General features: G+C 33.7%; 1 protein-coding gene across 1 annotated transcript in view; it reads right to left on the bottom strand.

The window, feature by feature from the left end:
- The window catches only part of mim (missing-in-metastasis), a 282,563-nt gene extending 258,025 nt beyond the window's left edge, over positions 1 to 24,538 (bottom strand). Inside the window, exon 1 of the mRNA XM_068768030.1 lies at positions 24,043 to 24,538. Coding sequence (XP_068624131.1) covers positions 24,043 to 24,114 — 72 coding nt within the window. The 5' untranslated portion in view covers positions 24,115 to 24,538. The remainder of the gene's footprint in view (positions 1 to 24,042) is intronic.
- Between the last annotated feature and the right edge of the window lie 403 nt (positions 24,539 to 24,941).

The raw sequence follows: 24,941 nt of genomic DNA, 5'->3' as shown, positions 1-24,941 counted from the left end.
AGATTCGAACGAAGATAGTTTACACTGGTAACACTGAAAAAACTAATAAAAACGCGCCATCTGCTACTTTCTTTTTATAACAAACATAACATTTAATACAAGAAATTTTATAATGTAGGTCAGATCTTCATAACGTAAATATAGAATAACACGTTTATTTTAATAAAAAGATCTAATCGAATTAAAAGAATTATAAAATCAAATTTTAGGACGAAGTATATAGAAAACTCAAAAACTCGACACTGATAACAGTACCTGCATACGGCGGAATAACTGTCGATTTTCAAGGCGAACAAATGTATTTGTACAACAGGCCACACAAAACCTTTTGCTTAAAAGGATACCATAACTACGATTTGAATATAACGATATATGATTATAAAATAATATAAATTCGTATTATTTTTTTTTGACTATTTTCTTTGAGTGTCTAGGCATAGACAAGTACATATAAAAAACAATTAAGGAATTGGTGTCAAAAATTGTTTGTTCATTACAGTGACAACATAATCATTTAAAAGTTATATTACTAAATGACGTTAATAAAAGCCCATATCATTATTTTCAACTTTAAATATTAGGGAGACTGCAAAGTAATGTCGCTTTCTTAAAATAAATTCACACGACTACATTTTTAACAAGTTTTTATTTCTAATTAACAATATATGCACCTTCGTTATTAAGAAATTTTTGCCATCTAGTATACTAATTTTCAATGCCGGAGCGGTAAAAAAATCAATCGGTTTTTATGTAAAATATATCGACAGAAACGACATTATTTTCCGGTTCCTCTTATGATTTATAAACTTTCGTTATAATTTTAAAGTAAAAATAAAGTATGATAATATGTTGTTAACATTACCTAATAAAATAACATTTTATCTCGAAACAAAACGACAAAAAATTAAAATGCACATACGAAATGAATAAGAAATTTGAAAATGGAACAACCCGAATTTCTTTTTAATTATATCAAATAACAAGGCACGAACATTTTAATTAAATAGAATCTAATAGCTAAAGGTATAAGGTTAATTTTGGCCTGAACGGCTAAAAACATGACAAAGTTTTAGTAGAAAAGCAAAAAGGCCACGCGTCTTCCGTCGGGACTCATATACGAACTATTGAGTATTGAGCGCACACGACAAAGCGAACAAGGAAGCCCGGGAACTTCTCAACAAGTGCACCTGCACTTCCGCTAAGGATTCGGACTATAGTACAAATGCACTGGGCTACACCACGTGTGCGATAATTTTCTTCGCAAATTAAACCTAATTTTTAATACATTTTAAACTATCTCAATCTACTAACCGTCGCTTCATATATATGTATAGTTATAAAACTTAATGCCGAGATGTATTTTGAGATCTATACACAAAATACAGATCTGTATAAATAATAATGAACAGCCACGTAAACTCGACAACGGCTCGACCAATTAAGCAAATTCTTTAGACGCGTGTGGTTGATTTAATACCTTACTATAGTGTTACAGAAACGGACAGATATTTTTTTTACACATTAAGAATTTTATCTTACTTTCGCTAAGGAATTAAAATATTTCTTAAAGAAAAAAATTGTACGCATAGCAAATAAAGTTTTGGACAAATTACTTTGAAATTTACGCTATTGAAAGATATTTTTTTATTCACGTACTCAGTTTTCTTGTTAGAAAACTGAAGAACTATTGCATTAACGTCACACTACAAACTCTACTCCCTACAAAGCCTTGAGCCTATAAACGGGTACTAGGTGACATCCCAATCCGAAGCCCCCTTTCAGGGGCCCTTGCTGCACCAAGAGACCTCAACTAAGCGATACGATAGCTCGGCGACCCTACAATCCAATTTTACCGCACGTGAGGCCCAATGTAAGGTTTCCGAGGAAACTCTCGAACTAAGTTACGAATACGAAGTTTATGCTAAACGCCTTACACGCTATGTTCTGCCCGCAAAATATATGTCAATATCATTGAGGCGATAGAAAAAATTATATAAACATTTTTGTCGCCATTACTGCATTTATAGGAGTAATCTAGAATGGAATCATCAAGGAAAGCGAAGACGTGGTTGCCCAAAGCAAACTTAATAGCGGACGATCACTAAAGTGAAGGCAGTTGGAATGACTTGGAGAGAAATAAAGCTCGAGGCTCAAGACCGCTTGCGATGGCGATTTACTGTGGACACCATCTGCCCCATCGGGGACATTGGGGACATATAAATGATGATGATACGAGTAATATAGCAATGTAACAAACGTAAATTAAAATGTCTCGATAAAATATTTTCAAATCGATACTCGCAATGAGCTAATAGTGACATCATGTCATGATGCAAGAGATACTTCTCAAAAGCCGTTGTGTATAGCAAAGGTTCGAAATGACGTAAGGCGCGAAGTGTGCGCCCGGTTTTATTGCTGAGGTCGACTCACGGTCCATTAGATTTGAATTAAATTGCATTCGTTTGTTACGCACAAAGTGTTTTACAACGGTAATCATTTTACAGACCGAAATAGAAGGTACATATAAATTAACACTACAGCGAAATAGAATTACCTCTGAACGTACATATATATGAAGTTCCACGAGACATCTCATACCGTCTTTTTCTTAATATTAAATCAAAAATTTAATGTATATTTATAAATAAATTATTTTATAGCATTTAAGATTTTTTAGTTGAACAAAATGCGTGGGAGTTGCTCTCTTTAACCTACTTAAATGGTGTTTAAAAAGATAAAACTAATTTATTCAACATTTGAACTTTTAACAGAACTCTTATTGATCTTCAACTTATTACGTTTTTTTTTTAATCTATTTTATTGTTGACTTCGCTTTTACAGAATATTTATATTACAATATGAATCAAATTGTTAAATTTCATTTAATAGCGATTGTTGAGTTTTTAGCCGGCTCTTTTTCGCAAATACTTTCTTAGTTATATAGATAAAACATACGATTCAAAAGTTGATATACATATACCCCGTAAATGCTTACATATATAAAAATATTTCAAATTTCGAAATGACAGGCTGAAATTTTTATGTAAATTATATACATTCGCACTGTGTTTCTTGAATTTAAAAATAAACCTGCGCGTAGTAAAATATAAAGAACTTTTGTTCTTTAACGGATCTCCTCATTCCTGATTTGATCTTTTTAAAGAAGTCCCGAGAATATCCCAGTAGCTCGTTAAAAGACTAGGTTTGCCAATGAAGCCAAGAGTTGGAGACCACGTATCAAAGCCTGAGTTATCACCGTTAACACACATAGGATTACATTATTGGATGATACTTGTTTTCATTAAACCTAGCGATATACATATATATAAAATTATCTCCAAAATATTTTCATTATAAAGGTTGATTAATTATTGTAACAAAGTTTTAAAGGAGTGAATGTACAACTTGTTTGTCAGCAAAAAGCCTTTATTTACACCTATTTCAAATCACCGTATTAATCACTCTGAAATATATATATACATGTGTGTGTGTGTGTGTGTGCGCGCGTGCGTGTGTACGTGCATGTGTTTGTGTGTGTATGTATTTATATCGTTATATTATTTAATATTACTGAAACCATTGGTTTTTGAATATGGTGTTATAAAAGCATTTTCGCCAATAAACTCACTCTCTTGTAAGTTTTTGGCAGATCTCGCCGAGGGACACTTACAAATAAACACAAAGCATCTGACGGAATTGGTACCGTCATAAAGTCGAATCGTCCTCGATAAAGATCACGGGATCTCCGCCCCAGTCTCCGAGTGCCGGGTCTCGTAACTGGTTCCGTAACGTCGCACCGTTAGCAGGGCTAACGAGATCGCCGACCAAATATAAAAACTGACGGAAACAAGATCAAGTGCACTTGCGACAACTAAGTACTTTATAGTTATAACAAGAAATCATACTTTTGAACAATTTATACAACGGTATTGTCTTATCACTCTAACATCGCTTTCTTAAGTTAAATTCACACGACTACATTTTTAACAAGTTTTTTATTTCTAATCAACAATATATACACCTTCATTATCAACAATCTTTTACCACCTAGGGTACAAATTTTCAATGGTGTAAAATAAAATTTTCTGTAACATATGTCAACAGAAACTACATTACTTTCCGGTCCCCCTAATATACCGAGCAGTGGTAGTCCAGCTGTAAAGAACTGATACTTGCGATCGTAGGTCGCGGGTTCGATTCCCGCGATACAATCTTACTTAGTTCACAGTATGTGCATTAATTATATAGGATTACCACTGCTTACAAACAAGTTTCCAGAGGATTGACAGGAGCATCCTCTGCGTACCATAATACCTCACTGCGATCGTCAACCCGCCTACCAAGCGTGGCGATTATGGTATATCCCCTTAAAGATATATTTGAGGGAGGCCTATGCCTTGCAGTCCTTATATATATGTATGTATGTGTACATATGTATATATATATATATATATATGTTTATATATGAATATATGTGTACATATATATATATATATATATATATATATTTAACGTCGGGTAGTCATTTAGCGAATAGTATGTATAAACTTATAATAAAATCTACTTGGCTGTACTATTTTAGTTTCTGGCTGTTTAAAAAAAGGTTACATTTAAAAAAGTGACTAGTTAAATGTTATTTCGAGCTATTTTTCATTTACTTTGGTTTCTTTTAAAATAAGTGAATTAATGAAGAAATTCCGTACATTTTAAAATCGACTTTAATAAAACCCTACTGAAAAATTTTTGACGGTTATGGATCTAATGAAAAGTACTACTAGCACGTCTGTTTAAGCGCCTTGAATTTCTCTGATCTAAGCCAAAATACAAATTAAACACTTATTAAACTCCTTGAAAATAATAAAAAGATTTTTGTTGTATATATAACTCCACCCTAAGGTTATAATTCAAAATAACTGCGACAACACTACCGCGTGCCGAGTTACATCTGAATATAAGATTAATTTACCGCTTATGCTGGGTAATTAAAATAATATAGAGCGGGCATTAGCTGCTGCATGATACAATATACATTTTAAATTATAATTACCAAGGCTTCTCCTATTTTATCATTATATGCTTTTCTCTTATACGGTGCATAGGGACCTCATATAATAATCCATAACAAAAAAAACTTCACCAGTTACTATAAAAAATAGTTCTCGTTTCACAAGTAAAAAGTATTAAGCAGTCATAGGTTTATATACAAAATAACTCAAAACCTTACGTACGTGTTAATTGCAGAGATCATACGATTAATTAAAAAAAGATAATTTACTTCCTTTAAGTGAACTTTTTTTTACCTGCTTGTTGTTTACAGATACTCGATAATGTAAAAAGACCATAATAAATTATTATGAATAGTACATCTATTCTTTTTATAAATTAGTGCCTAAACCATCAAACATCACTGTGTCCACATTATTTTTAACATTGAAGAAATCGGTAAATAATTGTTAATATATATATATATATATATATATATATATATATATATATATATATATATATATATATATACATAATTCTTAGTTTCAGACATTTTATTGTTATTATGAATGGTACTTGCATTGTATACGTTGATCTAAAGTTTTAAGCACTTCGATACGAACGTCGACTATAGTCGACGTTCGGTCTATGGTGAATGCGCACAGCCGGCTTTTGCCTTATGTGCACTGCTTCGCGCAGCGAAATTCAGCTCGCTTAGCTCTTTAAACACATGTGTGAATGTTTTTCATTACTAGCGGATATTTCTAGTTATGTGATTAGGATAGCGTTTGTTTTATTTCGTTGTTTCAAAATGTATAGTTTTATTTTTATAAATGATATTTCTCATAAATGAATTTTTCTTATTACACTTATTTATTACTCTTTGATGTTTCAGCATATTACTCTTCTGGCATACTTCCCTTATTTACAAAATTAATGATAACGATGATGATAATTTTGATTATATTTTCGTAACTGTTACTTATGGATCAAAATAATTAAAATAGAAAAAATCATAAATGAACAAATTGCAATAAAACAACATATGTGGTTACGCTACAAGTAGACAGTAATCTAAAAGGGTATTCCCCGTTATAACACATATAAGAAAATATTCTAATCAAAGTCGTTTCATTTATTAACCGCTACAGTACACTATAAATAATGTCAACTATTTAATTCCAAACTAGTTAGTGGCGTGATGGAATGGAAAATTCAATATCACGTGACCTTTAGCCCGATCAAAGGTCACTGAAAGGTCAGGTCAGGTTGGGAACTACTTGATAGTTCAACCGCTTATAATAGTCCTGCATAACGGTTGGTACTCTGCTCTAAACTCTTTACTCTAAAGTATATCACGATACAAATGAAATACACGGGAACCTTGTACACACGTCGTCACTGAACGCATGTTTATGTATCGCATCACGAAACATGAGGTACAGGCTTCACATACAGTACAAAAACTGTATGATGATATCTTCGTCACATATGAATTTTTACCATTTGTGTAAAAACGTAAATAATTACCGTGTGTGAATTTAATCAATCTAAACCTAATAATTCAGTAAATTGAATGTTAGTTTTAGATGTCATGTAATGTAATTGTAGAATAAGCACTCTATAGCGAGGTTTAAGATTATTTATTTATTTATTTCGATTCACATAACTAATGTACTTTATAACAATTACTAGTAATTTAAAAAAAAAATCGATTCGTGGTAATAATTGACATGACCAAAAATATTCCAATTATAAATTTTTATCCCATAAAAGTTTACCATACCCTCTTGTATCATATAACAACTGTATGACTGTATCGTGGTCACATATTAATTTTTACCATTTGTATAAAAACGCAAATGATGACTGTGAGAGAATTTAATCAATCAAAACATAATAACTCAGTAATTTGAATAAGCACTAATCAGCGTATTACTATTATCTATCACCTGCACACTTTGCATAGTTTAAGTTTATTTATTTATTTCGATTCACAAAACTAATGTACTTTATAACAATTACTAGTAATGTAATAAAATCGATTCTTGGTAATAATTGACATGCCCAAAAATATTCTAAGTATAACATTTATATTCTATAAAAGTTATAGTTTTCCCGTATCTTAAAAGTATATTTACGATCCATTTTCTACAACAATTTACTATCCCTATTTTAAAACTAAAACTTTCATAAAACATATATGAATCGTTTTATGAACGACGTCTTAACCTCCTCGACTTATATATATATATATATATATATATATATATATATACATATGTACACATACATACATATATATAAGGACTGCAAGGCATAGGCCTCCCTCATATATATCTTTAAGAGGATATACCATAACCGCCACGCTTGGAAGGCGGGTTGACGATCGCAGTGAGGTATTATGGTACGCAGAGGATGCTGCTGCCAATCCCCTGGAAACTTGTTTGCAAGCACTAGTAATCCTATATAATTAATATATATATATATATATATATATATATATACATATATGAATGGCATGAATATGATCGATATAAGCAGATATCTTACAAGACAGCTCTTATACAATCAAATTGAATAGATTTGTAATCTCATTACATGGGTACGCGTAGACACACCATCTAAATAATACGTGGTTTCAGCCCATAGCGCTGCAAGGCCTCCCCCAAAGATATCTATGGGGGGGATATACCATAATCGCCACACTTGGCAGGCCTATCGGTGACCGCAATGTGGAATCGAACTCGCGACCTACGATCTCAAGTCTCAGGCTTCTACCGCAACTGAAATCCATATGTAATAGTGAATATTTTTTCAAATTTCTATCAACTCTGTATATCTTTATATGTAGCCTTATGGTCATATTTGAACGCTGAGTTATTTTAAGAAGTTTTGATAATATTTCCACAGACACTTATGTTTGTTTAAAGTCCATTACATACTCTCCCGAGTTTTATGTAAGTGGAAAAGGCTTTTATCTTCAGGTTGTGTAATGTGTAGTCTTCAGAGAATAAAGTTTAGGATGAGTGTTTTATATACAAGTTGAGTATAGACAGAATTATGAACGTAATCCGTTAGTGTTGCGCGAGTTTAATTTCAGGCACTTTAAGAAGCTTTTACGTGCGAGCTTTTATGTGAATAAACGCTGGTCACCAGATCCAGACCAGACCTTAAAAATTTAACCTATATGCAATGTAAGTTCGAATTATGAAATAAAAATAAATTCCGTGACAAATTTTCACTACTCTCAAATAATACCGTTATCAATCAAGTGTTACTTGACACGTTTGACAAAATTGAAACATTTGACGAAAGCACTTGTAACTTGGACATAATTGAACCTAATCAAAGACACTTTACAAATGTTTTAGACAGTCCTACCAACATACAAAAAAATTACCTGTCTTCCTAATGCCCGGGAGTTTTTAATGACAATTCCACCTTACATTTTTATCATGGTAGTATACATAATTAAAAATATTTTTAGTGACTTAAACAACTGACATTACTAATTTTAATTTAATATATTAAATTAAAAGTAATTATTTCAGAGAGAGTTCATTGGGAAACAAATAACCAAGAAACCTCCGTGGTCAATTTCTTCCGTTCTTTTATTATCTACATATCTCTACATCTATATGGTTTGTAGCGTTCACGTTTGAACGCTCCATATTACTGGCCACAACAGCCATAATACTTTTTTTATATTTAAATTATTGCGCGTTCGAATTCAAATTCAAACGTCGATTTCAATTCAAACGCCATCAGTGATGCAGCCGGTGCCATTGTTTTCGTGTCGAAAAATATACAATTATACATAGACTACATAGTCACTCTACTACATATATACATGTAATATATAGGATGGGCCATAAATTTTTGCACTTTTGAAACATGTGTAGAAATAAAAGTACAAATGCTATTTTAAATAAGAAAGGACCAATATCTAGCCATCTCCGCACATGCAGTGGTTGTCGTGCATGAAAGTGCACCGCAGTGCACTTTCATGCACGACAACCACTACAACACCGAGTGATTAGCACTAATCTGTGTAACAACTCCTGAAGATGCCCCGTGGAGGGGTGAAACACGTGTTGAGTGAATTTACGGTGGCGGTTGTGTAGTTGGCATTGTCTGTCGCATGCGCATTTACGAGCGGGCTGGCGGGCGGTGCACTTTCATGCACGACAACCACTGCATGTGCGGAGGTGGCTAGATATTGGTCCTTTCTTATTTAGGATGGACTTCCGCAATGTAACGCCTGAATCCATTAAATAAAAAAATGCTATTTTGTTTATGATTTATTTACCGTAATTATCATTAATTAAAATTTATTTTTTAAAAATTACATCGTCGAGATGTGCTCCGTCTCGCCGTTGGCCCCTTACACTCACGGTTTTGGAGAAATCAAGTGTTGCTATTTGCAAAAATTTTTGGCCCACCCTATATTACTTCCGTCGTTATCAAGAAGAGATACATACACGGATGGTAACTCACGTTCATCCGCTAAGAACGTATAGGTTTATAACGTTCTTCAATCTCTTGCTAATTAGACAGCGGTCAGCGTTGCGTGTAACGCGAGCAGCTAATATACTCGTGCACCGTTAAATAGACCGCGAAGCCAGTTAGACCGCTGTTATATGTAAAAAGCTTTAGTTTCGGTATCGCCTCGTTAAGGCACATTACTTAGATTTAAAATGGAAATTTATCTATTCGTTTCCCTGGTATGTTAAGTTGTGCAATAAATAAAAACTATATTACCACTCAATGCTATTCAAAACTACCTAATAGATTCAGGCGTTACTTTGCGGAAGTCCATCCTAAGTAATAAAAGGACTAATATATAGATACTTCCGCTATATAGCAGTAGTCGTGCAATAAAGTGCACCGCAAGCCAGCCCAGTGATAAATGCGCGTGCGGCAAACAATGCGAATTACACATCTACTATCGTTAAATCACTCAACATGTATTTCACCCCTCCACGGGGCATCCCCAGGAGTAATATTACACCAACCAGTGCCAAACACCGAGTCGGCACTCGGCTGGCGGGCGGTGCACTTTATTGCACGACCACTGCTACATAGCGGTGGTAGTTATATATTAGTCCTTTCCTTACTTATTCAGAACTAAATTAACATTACGACCGACATCATTGAAATATCGTCTGAAAATTATATCCAACTGTGCTTTATACAATTGCTTTGAAAAATATTTTCACGTTTATTCAGTATAACTCGTTTTTTAACTGATTTACATATTTTGTTAAACTTGGTAGTTACATGCATTTTATATGACAAGGCGTGCCTAATGCAAATATTATTGTTTTATTGATATACCAATTTGAATTGTGGAATTGATTAGGAATACAAATATACTGCCAGAAAAAATCTTTACACGTCATAATGAATTTTATTAAAATTTAAAACCAGACAACCCCTAACCGCATCGCGAACAAAATGATAACCCACTGAATACCTTTTGCGAGTGAAATATTGTCCAAGAGATAGTTCTGCACATAAATATTTTTTCCTTGACCAGCTCTGACGGCAACCACGGCACCTCATGCATCTGTGACCCAGCGGTGGACTACACGCCTTGGTGCACGTAATTACCTGTTGTCCCTTAATCAGTGATATTCTAACAGATATAGAGATTGATATAGGAAGGAAGTTAGACAGTGGCAGCATTGCCTCCCTGATAGAAGATGCAGCATGCCACGACAAAATTTTATTGTATTGCGGGGTAATAAAGAATGTCATAACTATAAAAAAAAACCTAAAGTCAGATAATAATGATAAATAGCTGTGATACAGTAATAAGATAACAAATTTTAACAGATGAGAAAAATGTAATAATGAGTATAAAAACAAAATGTAATTAATAAAAAATAATATATTTAGAATGTAATATTGCGAGTAAAGTAGCGACAGATAGAAGGCGATGCATGAACAGAATGTAAATAAAAGTTATATAATGCGAGATTTTGTGAAGGATAGAAAATTAAAAATGAAGAACAAAATTCTGAAAAAAAAAATTCGTAAACCAAGTCCCTGGTATGGATTAAAATAGGGAAAAGAGAAAGAAAAAAAGAAGAAACCACAGAATAGGTTAACTATTTAAAATCCTGGTACTTATGATTTTTAATATATGTCAATCAAAAAAATATAAAGAAATTTATCAATATGAATAGTTCACGATATACTGAGAGAACTTCCCCTTAATACCAAACAGCGAGACGTATTTTCACGTAATCGATTTGACCGAAATAATATTAGCTTGTTAAACGCACGGCTGTTTGTGGATCATTCAACCGTTGACGCATTTTTACATTATTTTTAGTAGGCCTTTATCGCAACAGACCTTATGGTCTATCGTAAAACCCAGTAAAATCAATTGATCCATAAAATACGTTTATATTTTTAAAAGGAAGTAAGTTACACCTTAAGCATCTCATGACCACCAGCAAGTCAACCGATAGATGCCCACTGCAAGGCACAGGCCTCCCTCAAAGATCGCAACCAAGACCTTGCTTTGATCTCGCACCAAGGTGTTGTGCTGCCTACATCCAGAGATTTCCCGCAACCTTCACTATTTCATCAATCCACTTAGTGAGGACCAGCCTGACCGCACCACGTCTACCGGCTCGTATTCGGCACTCATGAAACTTTCGGCCTCTACGGCCATTGGTTACATGAGCGATGAGCTCACTGCCATTTCAAACGAGCAATTCTTCAAACTACACCCTTGATTTGATCTTGCAGCATAACTCTTTCCATTACTCCCCGTATGACCTCGAGTAGAGGTGACCTGGGTAGTTTTTCATTTATTATTTATACATCATTGTGCATAAATATTTGAGTTTACAAACATTTTTATTATTAAGTAATCGCGTAAAATTATTGACAGAGATATTTTATAAGGAATAATTGAAAATATTCGACGGAGTACGACTCTATTATCGTTTGTTCGATGCAAATTAATACCGGTAGCCTATTGTTTCGCTTCATTCCATTATTGTTAGAGGTCAAATAATAACGAAATTTGCCATTGTAAAATTATAATTATTACCCAGTTATAGAGTGTTAATTTGCTTGACATTTACAAGCTTTATGCCGACAAAGTCAACGGCAATAGCCGTTATGCGTAAACTTGAACTTATTTGCTTAGATAACCTTACGACGAAAATATTTTTAAGTTCGACGAATTTATCGTAATTTATGAGCATATTACAAATGTAAATTTGATATATAGCAAAGAGATGAGAGGTTAATGTTTCCGTACGTAGATGTGGGGCTAGGCCATCGGCGTTGTGGTCGTGCGACCTTGAACTGAAATAAAACCCGGCATGTTCTGTTTTGGTCCACGGTGAAGATACATCCAATTACACTGGACAATTAATGTTAATTGAACAACAAGTTATAAAATATATGGGTCCATACTTTTATGAATGTTTTAACTAGTAGAATAAGAAGAAAGTTTTTATGTATAGGTGGCCAAGTTCTTTCGATGGTGCGAGCCATTTTTCGAAATTTTAAATTTTTTTCGAGCCGCAATTTAATAGGCGTTTAAAACGCGCAAAAGAATGTGTTGCTTGTTATTGTTTACATTTCTTTCACACATTGCCTTCCATGCTCTACCTTTACTTCGTAGGTTGTTTAGTTTCTATATTTTTTGTGACAGTACATTTATTACTTTTTTTTTAATTTGGTTTAGCGCTCTTTGCGCTCTTTTCCTTCTGACCCGCAGAGTCCACAAATATCATAGATAGAAGTGTAAGCCAGGTTGCCAAGAATAATTTACTCATTTTGAACATTTTAAAACTAAAAATATATCAGCTTCGAAACATTCGTGCAATGATTTTTACGACTTAAACAACTTAAAACTTAATGAATCGTTAAATCGACTTCAATTAAATTTTATGGTCGCGGCGCCCTCTAGAAATATTACGTACCGCTGATACAACAAGTTTAAATGCGATCTCTTAAATTTGAAAGATGAAAAAAGAAGTGATCGTCCTTTGGGTGACATTACAAAATAAAACGTTCTACATGTGAAAAATTCGACTCGTGAAAAATACGAGGAGGTTCAAGACAATTAGGAAATAGTAGCTGAAAGTATTCATATTCTAGACAAGCACCTTTACATTACTACTCCACAACATCAACCACGCTTACGCGCCACGCGACCAAGAGAGACTTCATCGAAACCTTACCGGTGAAGGTTTTTGTTCATCTGCTCTCACATGTGACTCTTTATTATTCACCTAACAATAGACAACACACAGACTCATTCACTGTGTTAAAAAATGCCGTTGAAAAAGCACCTATGGGAAGATAGAAAACATTTTGTAAATTGTTTATTTAAAAGCGAGATACGTAATACACAGGTGGGTAGCTGTGGCTGAAATAATTTAATAACTTTATTCGTCTTTTTAAATATCCGATTAAGTATATAAGTAATAATTAAACCATCATGTCAAGAAAAGGAATCTTGTGATCTACGAGAGCTCGAACTAGAAATGATAAGACACATAGACAAATGAAATAAACCGATATAGCCTATGGGATGGATAAGTTGAAATGGCAATAGGTAGGCAGACTACTCAGCGCGCAGAACAGATGTTTCTTTTAAATTTCCCGCTATTGTGGGTCTCTCGTACCTCTAACTAGTTTGGGACTTATATTTTTCTTTTAAATAATTTTTTCACGTATATTATTTTATTTTTACGCTTTTATTCCATGCGTCTTAAGATCATTCATTCTTTTTATTCATTCTTACATTTCATGTCTTACCCTTTCATTCCATTTTCTTTTAGTTGCCTTTCATCCATCACCTCATTCCTCAAGTTTTACGATGTTCATTTTTATTTTATTTTACATAGTTTAATTAATGTACTTGTTACTATTATTTACAATTATTTTTATTTTGTTTATATTGTTAATTCTTTTTATTATTTGTGTTACAATTATTTTGCATAGCCTAAGGAATTCAGGTCGCATTTCATCGTTTTCGATTAGCGAGGATATTGAGTCCTCACTGATCTTGGTGTCTAAACGGCATTTGGAGTCGCCTCGGAATCCTCCGAATGCGCGACAGTAGGCTACCGTGTGGATCACGGTCTGGTCTACGCCCTGTTCACAAGAGCAGAACAGATGATTACTAGGGCTTTAAGACTCTAGAATGGAGACCACGGACCAGCAAGCACAACTTCGGACGTCCATATAAAGGATGTAGACAGACTAACTTGTTAAGGTCGTTGGAAGACGTCAGGCCTAGGTCTAGTTAGCCACTTTCGCACATGCAGTGGTAGTCGTGCAACAAAGTGCACCGCCCGCCAGCCCGCTGATAAATGCCTTTGTAGCAAAAAATGCAAATTACACAATCGCCACCGTTAAACCACTCAACACGCGTTTCACCCCTCCACGGGGCTATGTTACACCGATTAGTGCCAAACACACTCTGTGTTTGGCTGTGTTATTAAATACTCACTCATATTTAATGAAATCTGATAAAACTTATGTACAGCTGAAAATTTTAACATTAACGGTTAGATATAACACGTAAAAATGCGGCCAAGTGATTAAATGACCTTGGAGTTAAGACACATCTTTATGCTAATTGCAACAACTGAAACGTATATGTGCAATTATTTTTCCGTTAAAGAAAATTATAATACGGAATCATGGTACGTTATAATCTATTTAAATAAAATTGATTCGCCAAATTTACAACTAAGAGGAAAATTCGAGAACGGCTCGACCTATTTGGCCATTTATAGTTGGACCGGAAAGTAATTTCGTTTCTTTAGACTTATTTTACAGAAAAACCGATTGATTTTTACCACTCCGGCATTCAAAATTTGTATACTAGATGGCAAAAGGTTGTTGATAACAAAGATTAATATATTTTTGATTAGAAATAAAACTTGTTAAAAGGTCGTGTGAATTTAACTTAAGAAAGCGACATTACTTTCCGGTCCCTCTAATATTAAGGGACCAGAGAGATAAATTACAAATACGACAAAGTTTCTTATGGAGATATAATATCATTACTAGAAATGTTATAGAAAATCATGTTTGTGACTGAAATTTCAACGCGGTCTAGTCAAAATTTTAAGCACGAGGTATCTATTAATAATCTTTTCCGGCGTCAAAATTCTTTACTGAAATAGAATAGGTATCTACGTAAACATATAAGACAAGATTGTAAATATATCCAAAAGCTAAAGATGTAAATGTATATCTTATTTTATCTCAATTAATGTAAAGTATACTCTATCTAATAAATCAATGATATCAGATATAATAAACAACGTAATATAGTAAGAAAGCGTTTTTAAAATTCGTATTACTACATATTAAAATTAATTATTTTTTACTATCTGTCCTTGCAGACATCGTACCTACCGCAAGAAGTTATTAATTTGTCGCATTGCAATAGAAAAAATAAATGTAATGCAGCATTTTAGTACATCGATATATACAAGGAGTTTGGATATACACGTTTTTTATTTTAGTTTTTGTTTTTTATTTTTGTTTTTAAATGGCCCCCGCTATTGGGGACCTCTCGTACCCCTATCTTTGGTGAGACAGGGACTTTATTGGCAATTTAATTTTTTCACATAATTTTTTTTTCTCTCTCTTCTTTCATACTTTACTTTCTCTTTCGGTCTATTATCTATCTTTCATGCTACATCTCTGCTTTCTTTCCCTTTTGCTCTGTTCATCTATCATTCTTTCCCTTTTTCTTTTTACATTTTCAGTTTACATTTTTATTTTACATTTTTATTACTTATATCCTATAATTATTTTTTATCACAATTTTATGTATCATTTTGGTTCTATTTCGTCTTTTTTTATCTATTTATCTATTTATTTACTGTGTTTGCTTTTTATTTATTTCTATCGCACTTTTTGCGATTTTTTTTGCAGAGGGATACGAATGACTGTTTATCTTTTCCGCTTATCAGGGAGGCTATTGACTCCTCCCTGATTTTAACGCCAGAAGATATATATGTTAAAGAGGTGAATGTATAGCTTATTTGTTCATATCGAGCTGTATGTTGAAATTTTATCATCAAGTTTGAGTAGAATTATGTGGAATAGAGTAGAAGTTTACTAGAAATAGCAATAATAGCGCGTTATATAAATCCCATGCATATATTCAGTACGTATAGGCAACGTGTCAATTCACTGCATAATCCTATGTCGGAACGGCGGGCGTCGATTTAAATTTACGCAGCTCAGAGTGACCTAGAATATTAAAGACTGCACCTCTGTGTGTTTCACTGTGAAACGGTGCTGTTATACAAGATAACCTTGTTATACCTTTCTGTAGGCTTCGTAAAATTAGTTCTTACATTGTTTTCGTATTTATAAATTAATATGTTTTATTAATGTTTACGGATGAATATCATGACTTATGTGTTGATCTGGTATAAGTCAAGGAAGACTTAACAAATTTTATTTTAACTATTCATTGAAAATAATTTAACTATTACGAAGAAAGAGATCACGCAAATCCAACCCGGATGTGCAGTGTGCGGTTAGCAGCGTAACATCTTCTTGTTCAATACCACAATATCTGAAGACGAAGGTCTTTACCCAATATGTGTTACTAGTAATGACCTAGGGATCAAATAAATGGTCGCTTATTGTGGGCCTTACAAGTAGGCTCAAGGTCACCCAAAGAGAACGATCGAATCTTAGGTAGCTTGAGATTTTATTTGTAAATCTTCTCGTCATTACATGTGATAAAAGTATTTATACATTTTGTATTAATATTGTGCATACGGTACAGAAACGTGTTCTCGTGCTTCTGGCCTGATTGGTACGCTTACATTCGCTCAAGGAATCATGGAGACAGCTACGATCTTTCTATGACATCGAAACAGCAATAAGATCCGTAGACAAACGAAAATTACCAACATAACACAAATAACCCAGCTACCACTACTAAACAGACAAGTAACCCAACGAAGTGTCAAGTTGAAGTAGCAAGTAAGCAGGATCCGAACGAGATCGACAGAGGATAGAATACGCTCGGAGACCACGCGGTCAGCGCAGGAACGCGCCTCGTGACGGCCGGCCCTCCGGAGAATGGTGTTCTCCTACCATAAACTGGGCATTCGGAGTAGTAGGAATTTAGAGTGGGGGGCCCTAAACTCCCACTAGCTTCAGCGACTCTGAGGCGGATAATGATGGGTCGATGTGGTCTTGAACCATACACGCATATCCCGGGACGGCCTATCTAAAGTAGCACAGCGTAAAGGAAGACCGCGTGGCGATCCCTGACCGGGATATACTGCCTTCTCACGTAGCGTAGAGGGCGATCACCGGTGTGTTTAAGTGGGCATCGTGGACATCCGAAAGATTTCCCTCCGAAACCAAAAAAAAGCAGTAAGCAGGTTTTATAACGCCACCCGCTACGTTGTCATATGACGGTGTTAAGATCTTCGAAAAACGTTGGAAGCAAGCAGCTTCGAAACGATCCTATTATAAATGCGGAAAACTATGTCCGGCATTGGATATCGTACGGCTGAAATAACGTCGATAATTATACACCTATAACGATGTATAAATAACGTGATATTTAAACTAACATCTATGGAATGTTCAAAATTTATTAAATATTTCATATAATAGACATAATATATGTGCAAATACGACACATAACCATTGTAGAATGAACTAAAGAATTCCATATCAAAATATGTATATAGTTAAGACGAGAATTTCGCGGGCACCGCAACCAATGACGTTATTGTTTCCCAATTATCTCCGGCGAACGCTGGCCTTAGTAATGGATTACAAACATATATGATCATTAAAAAATACTTTCATTCGACATTCTGAATTAATTATATATATACTACGTGTACGCTGTAAATATATAGTTAAAGAATAGTAAAAGCATACAAACTTTTAAATTAATTAACTATATAGGTAAATAGATTTATTTTTGATCGGCTGTTGCGACTTCATCTGCGTGGAATTTAACATAACAATATCTAGTGTATTTAATTATTTCTTTCGTTTTTTTTTTAATAAATATAGTCTAAGTTACTCCTAATTACATCAGCTATCTGCCAATAGAAATCCCGTCAAAATCGATCCAGCTGTTTTAGAGAGTAGCGAAAACAAACAGATAGAGATAATAATCACTTTATATATAAAATATTTTTACCAAGTCTGAATTATTAACTAAGCAATAAGACAAGCAATAAATTAATTATTATTTATTAAAAAAAAACTGTTACATGATAATTATAAATAAACCTAACTTTGATACGTATCATATAAATACATACTACATGTTTTAACTAATTGACAAAATAATTATTTGAAAAAAAAAAGTTTTCTTTTTCGTAAGATATAATAGACCGGTTCAACCAGAGAGCGCACGGAAGGACGTAATGCCTTGTGAACTATTGTTCTCCAAAAAAAAAAAATTGTCAGTACAACGTGGCATACAATGTATGCCGCACCTTGCTCCGGTGACTTCAATAGATACAATAACATAAATATAGCCGTGCTGTGTTTACACACGTATTCAATTAAAAGCATTGTTGTAACATCTTAGGAATGCGTAAATCGGCTATTGTGAGCTGCATTCTGAGCTGCCATTGAATATTTATTATGGAAATAAAATGCTACTTGAGAAAATAGACGGCAAACGATAACGTCATTATCGGAGGTCTGTGATGCTCATAAGACTGCGCAGTAGAGTACATCCGGACCAACAAATTGATAAGACTATATTCTTTATTCTATATACTCCTATACATTTTTTTTACAAATAATTCAACTTATATCGACAAAGGTTTATATCTAAGTACGAAATAGTTATGGAAAATGTTGAAACTTCAATCAGATCAATAAATATGATACTAAATGTCAATCGTCGAATACACCTTACCCTGAAAAACATACCGAACGTAAATATCTTGTCTAATATCCTTATTTTATTGCCTCTGCTATTGGGGATCCCTTGTACTTCCTCAGTTTTGGGTACACAGGAATAACAGTTAATGATCATTTTTTTCATTCACTAAATTTTCCTATTTCCATACTCTTCTTCCTTCCATCTTTAATGTCATCCATTCATTCCTCTTTTGTTCGTCACAATTTCATTCAATTTCATTCTTTATATTCCTTTCATACCTTACTTACGTCGCCTTCCCTCAAGGAATAACTACAGGTAGTATTTCGTTTATTTGGTTCATTTTTATAGAATTTATAAATTTTAACTTGTATTTATTTACTTCTAACTTTTTTATTTTCTTAACAATACGTCACATTTCTATCACATGTTTTGTAATGTATCACAATTCCGTCTAATATAATTTTTTTTTGTTTATACCCAGCCTAATTGTTTCTCTTTATACTTACTTCTTTATCCTGTTGTACTCTAGGAAGATCCGGCGACTATCATGGCTGTCCAGTACAATATCCTTCTGTATATTAAGACAGAAGTCTATTTAATGGAATCAGGCTTGCGGAAGGGCATCCTAAGTAAAAAAGGGACCAATTTTTAGCCACTTCCGCACATGCAGTGGTAGTCGTGTAACGAAGTGCACCGCCCGCTAGCCTAGTTTGACTATGTGTTTGGCACTAATCGGTGTAACATAACTCCTGAAGATGCCCTGTGGAGGAGTGAAACACGTGTTGAGTGATTTGATGGTGGCAATTGTGTAATTCGCATTGTTTACCGCATACGCATTTATCAGCGGGCTGGCGGGCGGTGCACTTTGTTGCACGACTACCACTGCATGTGCGGAAGTGGCTAAATATTGGTCCTTTTCTTACAAGTCTATGACTAATGTGACTTTACACGGGCCTTACCGACTTGACTTAAGCTATGGTAGGGATTTCTCAACCACATCAAATCAGGAATGAGGAGATCCGTAGAACGTAACCGACCTAGACCAGCGTAGTGGTGCATTGGTCGGTCTGTCACAAAGTCGCAAGACGACCCAACCTAAGGAAGGCTTTGGAAGAAACTGGATCGAGGCCGCTTCCAATTGGTCCTGTTAAAAATCTATGGAGGAGACCTAAGTCTACCAATATACTACTGAAATGATGTGATGAATATTACAACATGAAAAATAAAAAATATACTGAAATTAAAAGAAACGATTAACGTAAACATAACATTTTGAATATATTATAAAGTCGACCCTATGCCAATGATATTAAAGACTTTAAACATATATATAAAAAGATTACAATGGGTCACTGGAAAATGTCAACATCACTATTATTTTTATATGTTTCAACTACACCAGTTTCCTAGACTTATTTCTTATACTTGCAGCCATTCTGCCATATTCTCAAAACTCGACAAAAAAAATAAAGATTAGATCTTGATATGTAAATTTTCGTTTGAAGCAGTTTTAAACACGATGTAAAGTTTAAAAATTGAGTTCAACGCTTTTCTAGTCTCGACACGATGAACTGTATATGTAATAAATAAGTTATTACAAGTAACATAATAATAAGATATTATCTGCCTACATTGAGAGGTGAAGTCAAGTCAACAAAATCCTCAAGCTTACGTTGTAGTTCCGCATTTTTTGATCACGACAACGTGTCTCCCGTTGACCCCCGGGCTTCCTCATGGATCAAATTGAAAACCTTTCGAACTACATGATCTTTAAAGAATAGTAAATGTTTAAAAGGACAATTATAACTTTATTATAACTTACATGTTTCTATTCAAAACGCACTATATACATATAAATGTATGTTTTTTATGAATTTATAATTTGAGAATATCAACAGATTTCTCAATATAGGCTAAATGAATTAATGTCTATGCCAAAAATAGGCGAAATTGTAATTACATTTAATTACCGATACTGCACAATTCAATGTATTATATAACAATTCATGAATACCATGCTAAAAAAACTGCTTGTTTTTGCGGCATTCGTAGGTATTTTTCAAGTTGTTAATGTACTGTTCTACGAGTGCAAAAAGGTGATAGTCAAATTGAGCCAAGCGCCAAACCTTCAGAAGAGTAGGGAAGATGCAGGGGCTGCTCTAGATCGTGTAGCGCCCGTGTGCAATGAAACCCTGACGCCCCCTAGGCCTGACCCCCCCCCCCCCCCCCCGCGGCTATAACTGTTAACTTTGCCGTCGAAACAAGAAAGTTTTTCATATTCCAACAAGCTATTTCATAAGTATGTAAATCTTACAGTATTAAACTTTAAATACGTGAAATAAGGTTTATTTCGAGTTGAAACAAAATGTTCGAAAAAGAAGCCGCCCATAGGGCGGTCGCGTTTGACAACTGCCGCCACCGCGCTGGCTGGCCGCTTCCTTCATATCATTGTTGTACCATGATGGGTCAAGATGATGCTCTTAGCTGTCTAAGGGAACGCCGCGGCTGACACGATGGCGCCCGTGTGCATTGCACAGTTTGCAGTATAGGTTTAGCCGCCCCTGAGAAGATGAGGCAAGGTGTCCCATTCAAAATTCAGTTTCATGTTATCTTAGTTTTGCTGTGTCAGACGCAGCATTGTTGTATAACATAATAACTACTACCTTCTGACGCAATGCGATCGACGTTCGATTAATACATGTTTCGAAATGTCATTTGTTGTCAATAACGATGTATATATATACACACACACACACATATATATATATGTGTCTGTATATACATATATATGTCTGTGTATATATATATATATACACTACCTATATGACGTTTAGTCACATGTGCGATAGAGATAACGCTCTACGAAGCCGAAATTAGCCGATTGTGTCTTTTCAAAGGTCGATGTGCAATATTTATCGCCGGCTATTGTATACATATACAGCAGCATAAGGTGTAAAAACTTTGAAGAGGTGAATGTATCCAGTAGTAAAAATCGTTTTAGAAATTGAAATTACTACATATTACAATTATTTATTATTTATCTGTCCATGCAGATTTTGGACTACCAAAAATTATTAGTCTATCGCACTCTAATAAAAAAAAATATGTAACTTATTTCAGAGCGATCACTTTATACAGGATGTTTGGAAATAGGAGTAAAAAGTTTAAAGATTTTTGCTATACATTCAGCGAAATGTATATTACAATGTTTTTTTATTGACTAGGAAGTAAGAAATAAACACGTGTTACATATTAAAATATGCATTACGAGAAATTTCATTAGAGGTTAGTTCGATACATCAGAGCTCATCCTCGGCCAATGATCTAGACATGAAAGGTTATACCACGCCATCCGTCAACCCTATAAAGCCTTGGCGGCGGATTCGGTATGAATTGCCCCACATGTCCTAGCCCATAAAACCTATACCTATACCATAAAATGTATCTATTCCTTTGACAGAAGGCGACAAAGATTTTTTAGGGTATTGTATGTAGGATTTTTAGGATTCCCTCACGAAACAAAAAAAAGTCGATTCAGAAAAATTAGCTAATCATTGTTTACATATAGTTAATTTTTGTAATAATTATTTATCTGTCGTGAAATTGTAGACTTAAAAATTAAAGCGAAATATAAATAACGACGTCAAATAACCTTGAGTGGATAAAAAAATTAACCTTTACAAATAGTAAATAAATGATTACAATAAATCACTGACTTCTTATCAAAATTTATGAATTTCGTTTAATAAAAAAACTATTTATTTTTTATATACACTCTATTTTATACTTAGATAATAACTTTAAAAATAGAAACAATTTATATAGAGGTGTATAGCAGGCGGTTTTAACGCTCGAGTCAATCTCTACCAGACCACCAACAATATTAGTACATACGGCGTATAATTAGTAAAATAAAATTATTATTATTTAATACAAACTGAAATTAAAGAGATTTTAATTAAAGATATTTGTTTATGGAAACGTAAATTCAGCGATAACAGGCCAAACTCTACTAACTAATAACTTTTGACATCTTGTTGATTGATGTTGATTAATAATCAAGAAAACAATTCTGTTAATCGTCAGTTAGTCAATAATAAATCTTATTTCAAAACTTAAGTTAAGACGTTCAAACAACCCAAATCCTGTTAAACATCACTTAATTTCAGATCAATGACAAATTTAATTTAATTTAGTTTTTTCAAAAAAAAACTAAGCATTTTCATACATCGATTTATTGAATCGAATTTGAATTTTTTTTTATCTAGCTATAGAAAACACGCTACCAATTACCATGACATCACTTTAAAATTGTATTCGATTTTTAAACAGATTAAGTGTAATATCTGCTTAATGTTTAATACTACGTACGACAAGACACTGCAACGAAAAATATTATTATTACTATTCATATTTTAAACGAAATATATTTTTTGCAATAGATTAAATGTCGTAGCAAAGTGTTGATATAGAAACATGCCCTGCTTTTTACTTATATCCTTATATCCTTATGCTATACAGAATAATCTAAAGCAAAATGTGATACAGAACTATGTTAGCGTTCGACAATTTAAGAGAAAAGACCGTTCCGAAGTCCCGCTCTCTCAGGCATCGTTAAATCCAAATGCTTGACCCTTATTTACTACCAATATCTCCTGTCTAAGGACCAAGCCAAGCGCTAAAGCGAGCTAAAAATTGGTATGAGGCATCCCAATTCAGCGAAATGCCAATAAGACAAACAGTGACCATCTGTTACGTCTTGTTAGCTCAGTAATTTCGTAAGCTACATGACCCTAGACGAGATAAATAAGTTTAAAATCCTGCTAATTGGTGTTATAAAATTATCTATTATTAAATTCACACATGCATAAAGACACGAAAATTTAAATTGTTAAAACAGTCAAGGTAAACTAAAAGTTGATCGTCTCATGGTAAAAGGACAGCTCTCAATAATATACATTAAAAAATTGAGCCCGAATTTCGATAAAAAGACGTAATCGTAAGCGTAAATATATTTATCAAGTCCATGGAATAATTAAAAAAAATATTTATTAATCTAGTGATAAAAATTTACTCACTATAGTCAGTAAATACTACAGAAACATAAAATATACGTGGGGAAAATTTACAAGATTATCGAACGTTTAATTAGTTTAGCATTCATTTACCTTCATATCCGTAACGATTTGCTGATATAGGTTCCACAAGGGAGAGCAATCCTTCTCTGTAGTTCCTTCCATTGTCAGAAACACTTATCAAACACAATACAACACAAGAAACACGATCGAATCACCTCTCACGATACATCATGGTCGCGCCATAACGCGTATCCAACTGTTGCATTGCCGATTAATATCTCGTTACACGTTCCAGTGCCTACATTTCACTATACGAACACAACTTAATCTGTCCGAAATATATGAAACAAATCAATATTTATAAACAAGAATACCCTCCATTAATAGCTAATGGGGGTGAAAACGTCGAATCGTAACTGAATACCACGAAAACTACGACGTAAATTAAACTAAATATTATTCTTAATCTATTATGAATGCATTCATTTAATAAAAACTTGTTTTTATCATAGTTTTCATACACAAAACATGCAAATAAAAATTACAACAGCGCACAACTTCGCTAGCAAGGGAGCGACAAGCACATCGGCCGGATTCAGTTTGTTTGGCTGCCTTCTGTGCAGCGCTACGATTCGTCAATTCTTTACTAAAGTTGCCACTATAAGAATTTATAAAAGAAAACTGTACCCGGAAAATACAGTCATTAAAAGTTGTATTTTAGTTTTTATTTGTATTTAAAAGCTGTGTTAGCATTTACATACTATAATCATCGGACAGAGTTATTCGGAAAAAAATACAAATTATGCATAAATCATGATTAAATGATACGTTTACATGAAGACAAAATGACAGACTGTACCAACTAGATATAAAATTACAAAGAGTTATTCCACCGCAAAAAATAAACCCATTCAGCTCTACCAACGATTTTACGAAAAGCATATTGAGGAATATTGTTTACTTATTAATTTAGTATTAAAAATTAGGTT

This window comes from Battus philenor, unplaced genomic scaffold (genome assembly GCF_028537555.1).
Source record: "Battus philenor isolate CCGP_79_NKW_IND1 unplaced genomic scaffold, ilBatPhil1.0.hap1 SCAF_24, whole genome shotgun sequence".
Classification (NCBI taxonomy): Eukaryota; Metazoa; Arthropoda; class Insecta; order Lepidoptera; family Papilionidae; genus Battus; species Battus philenor.
This window is presented reverse-complemented; position numbering and strand designations above follow the sequence as displayed.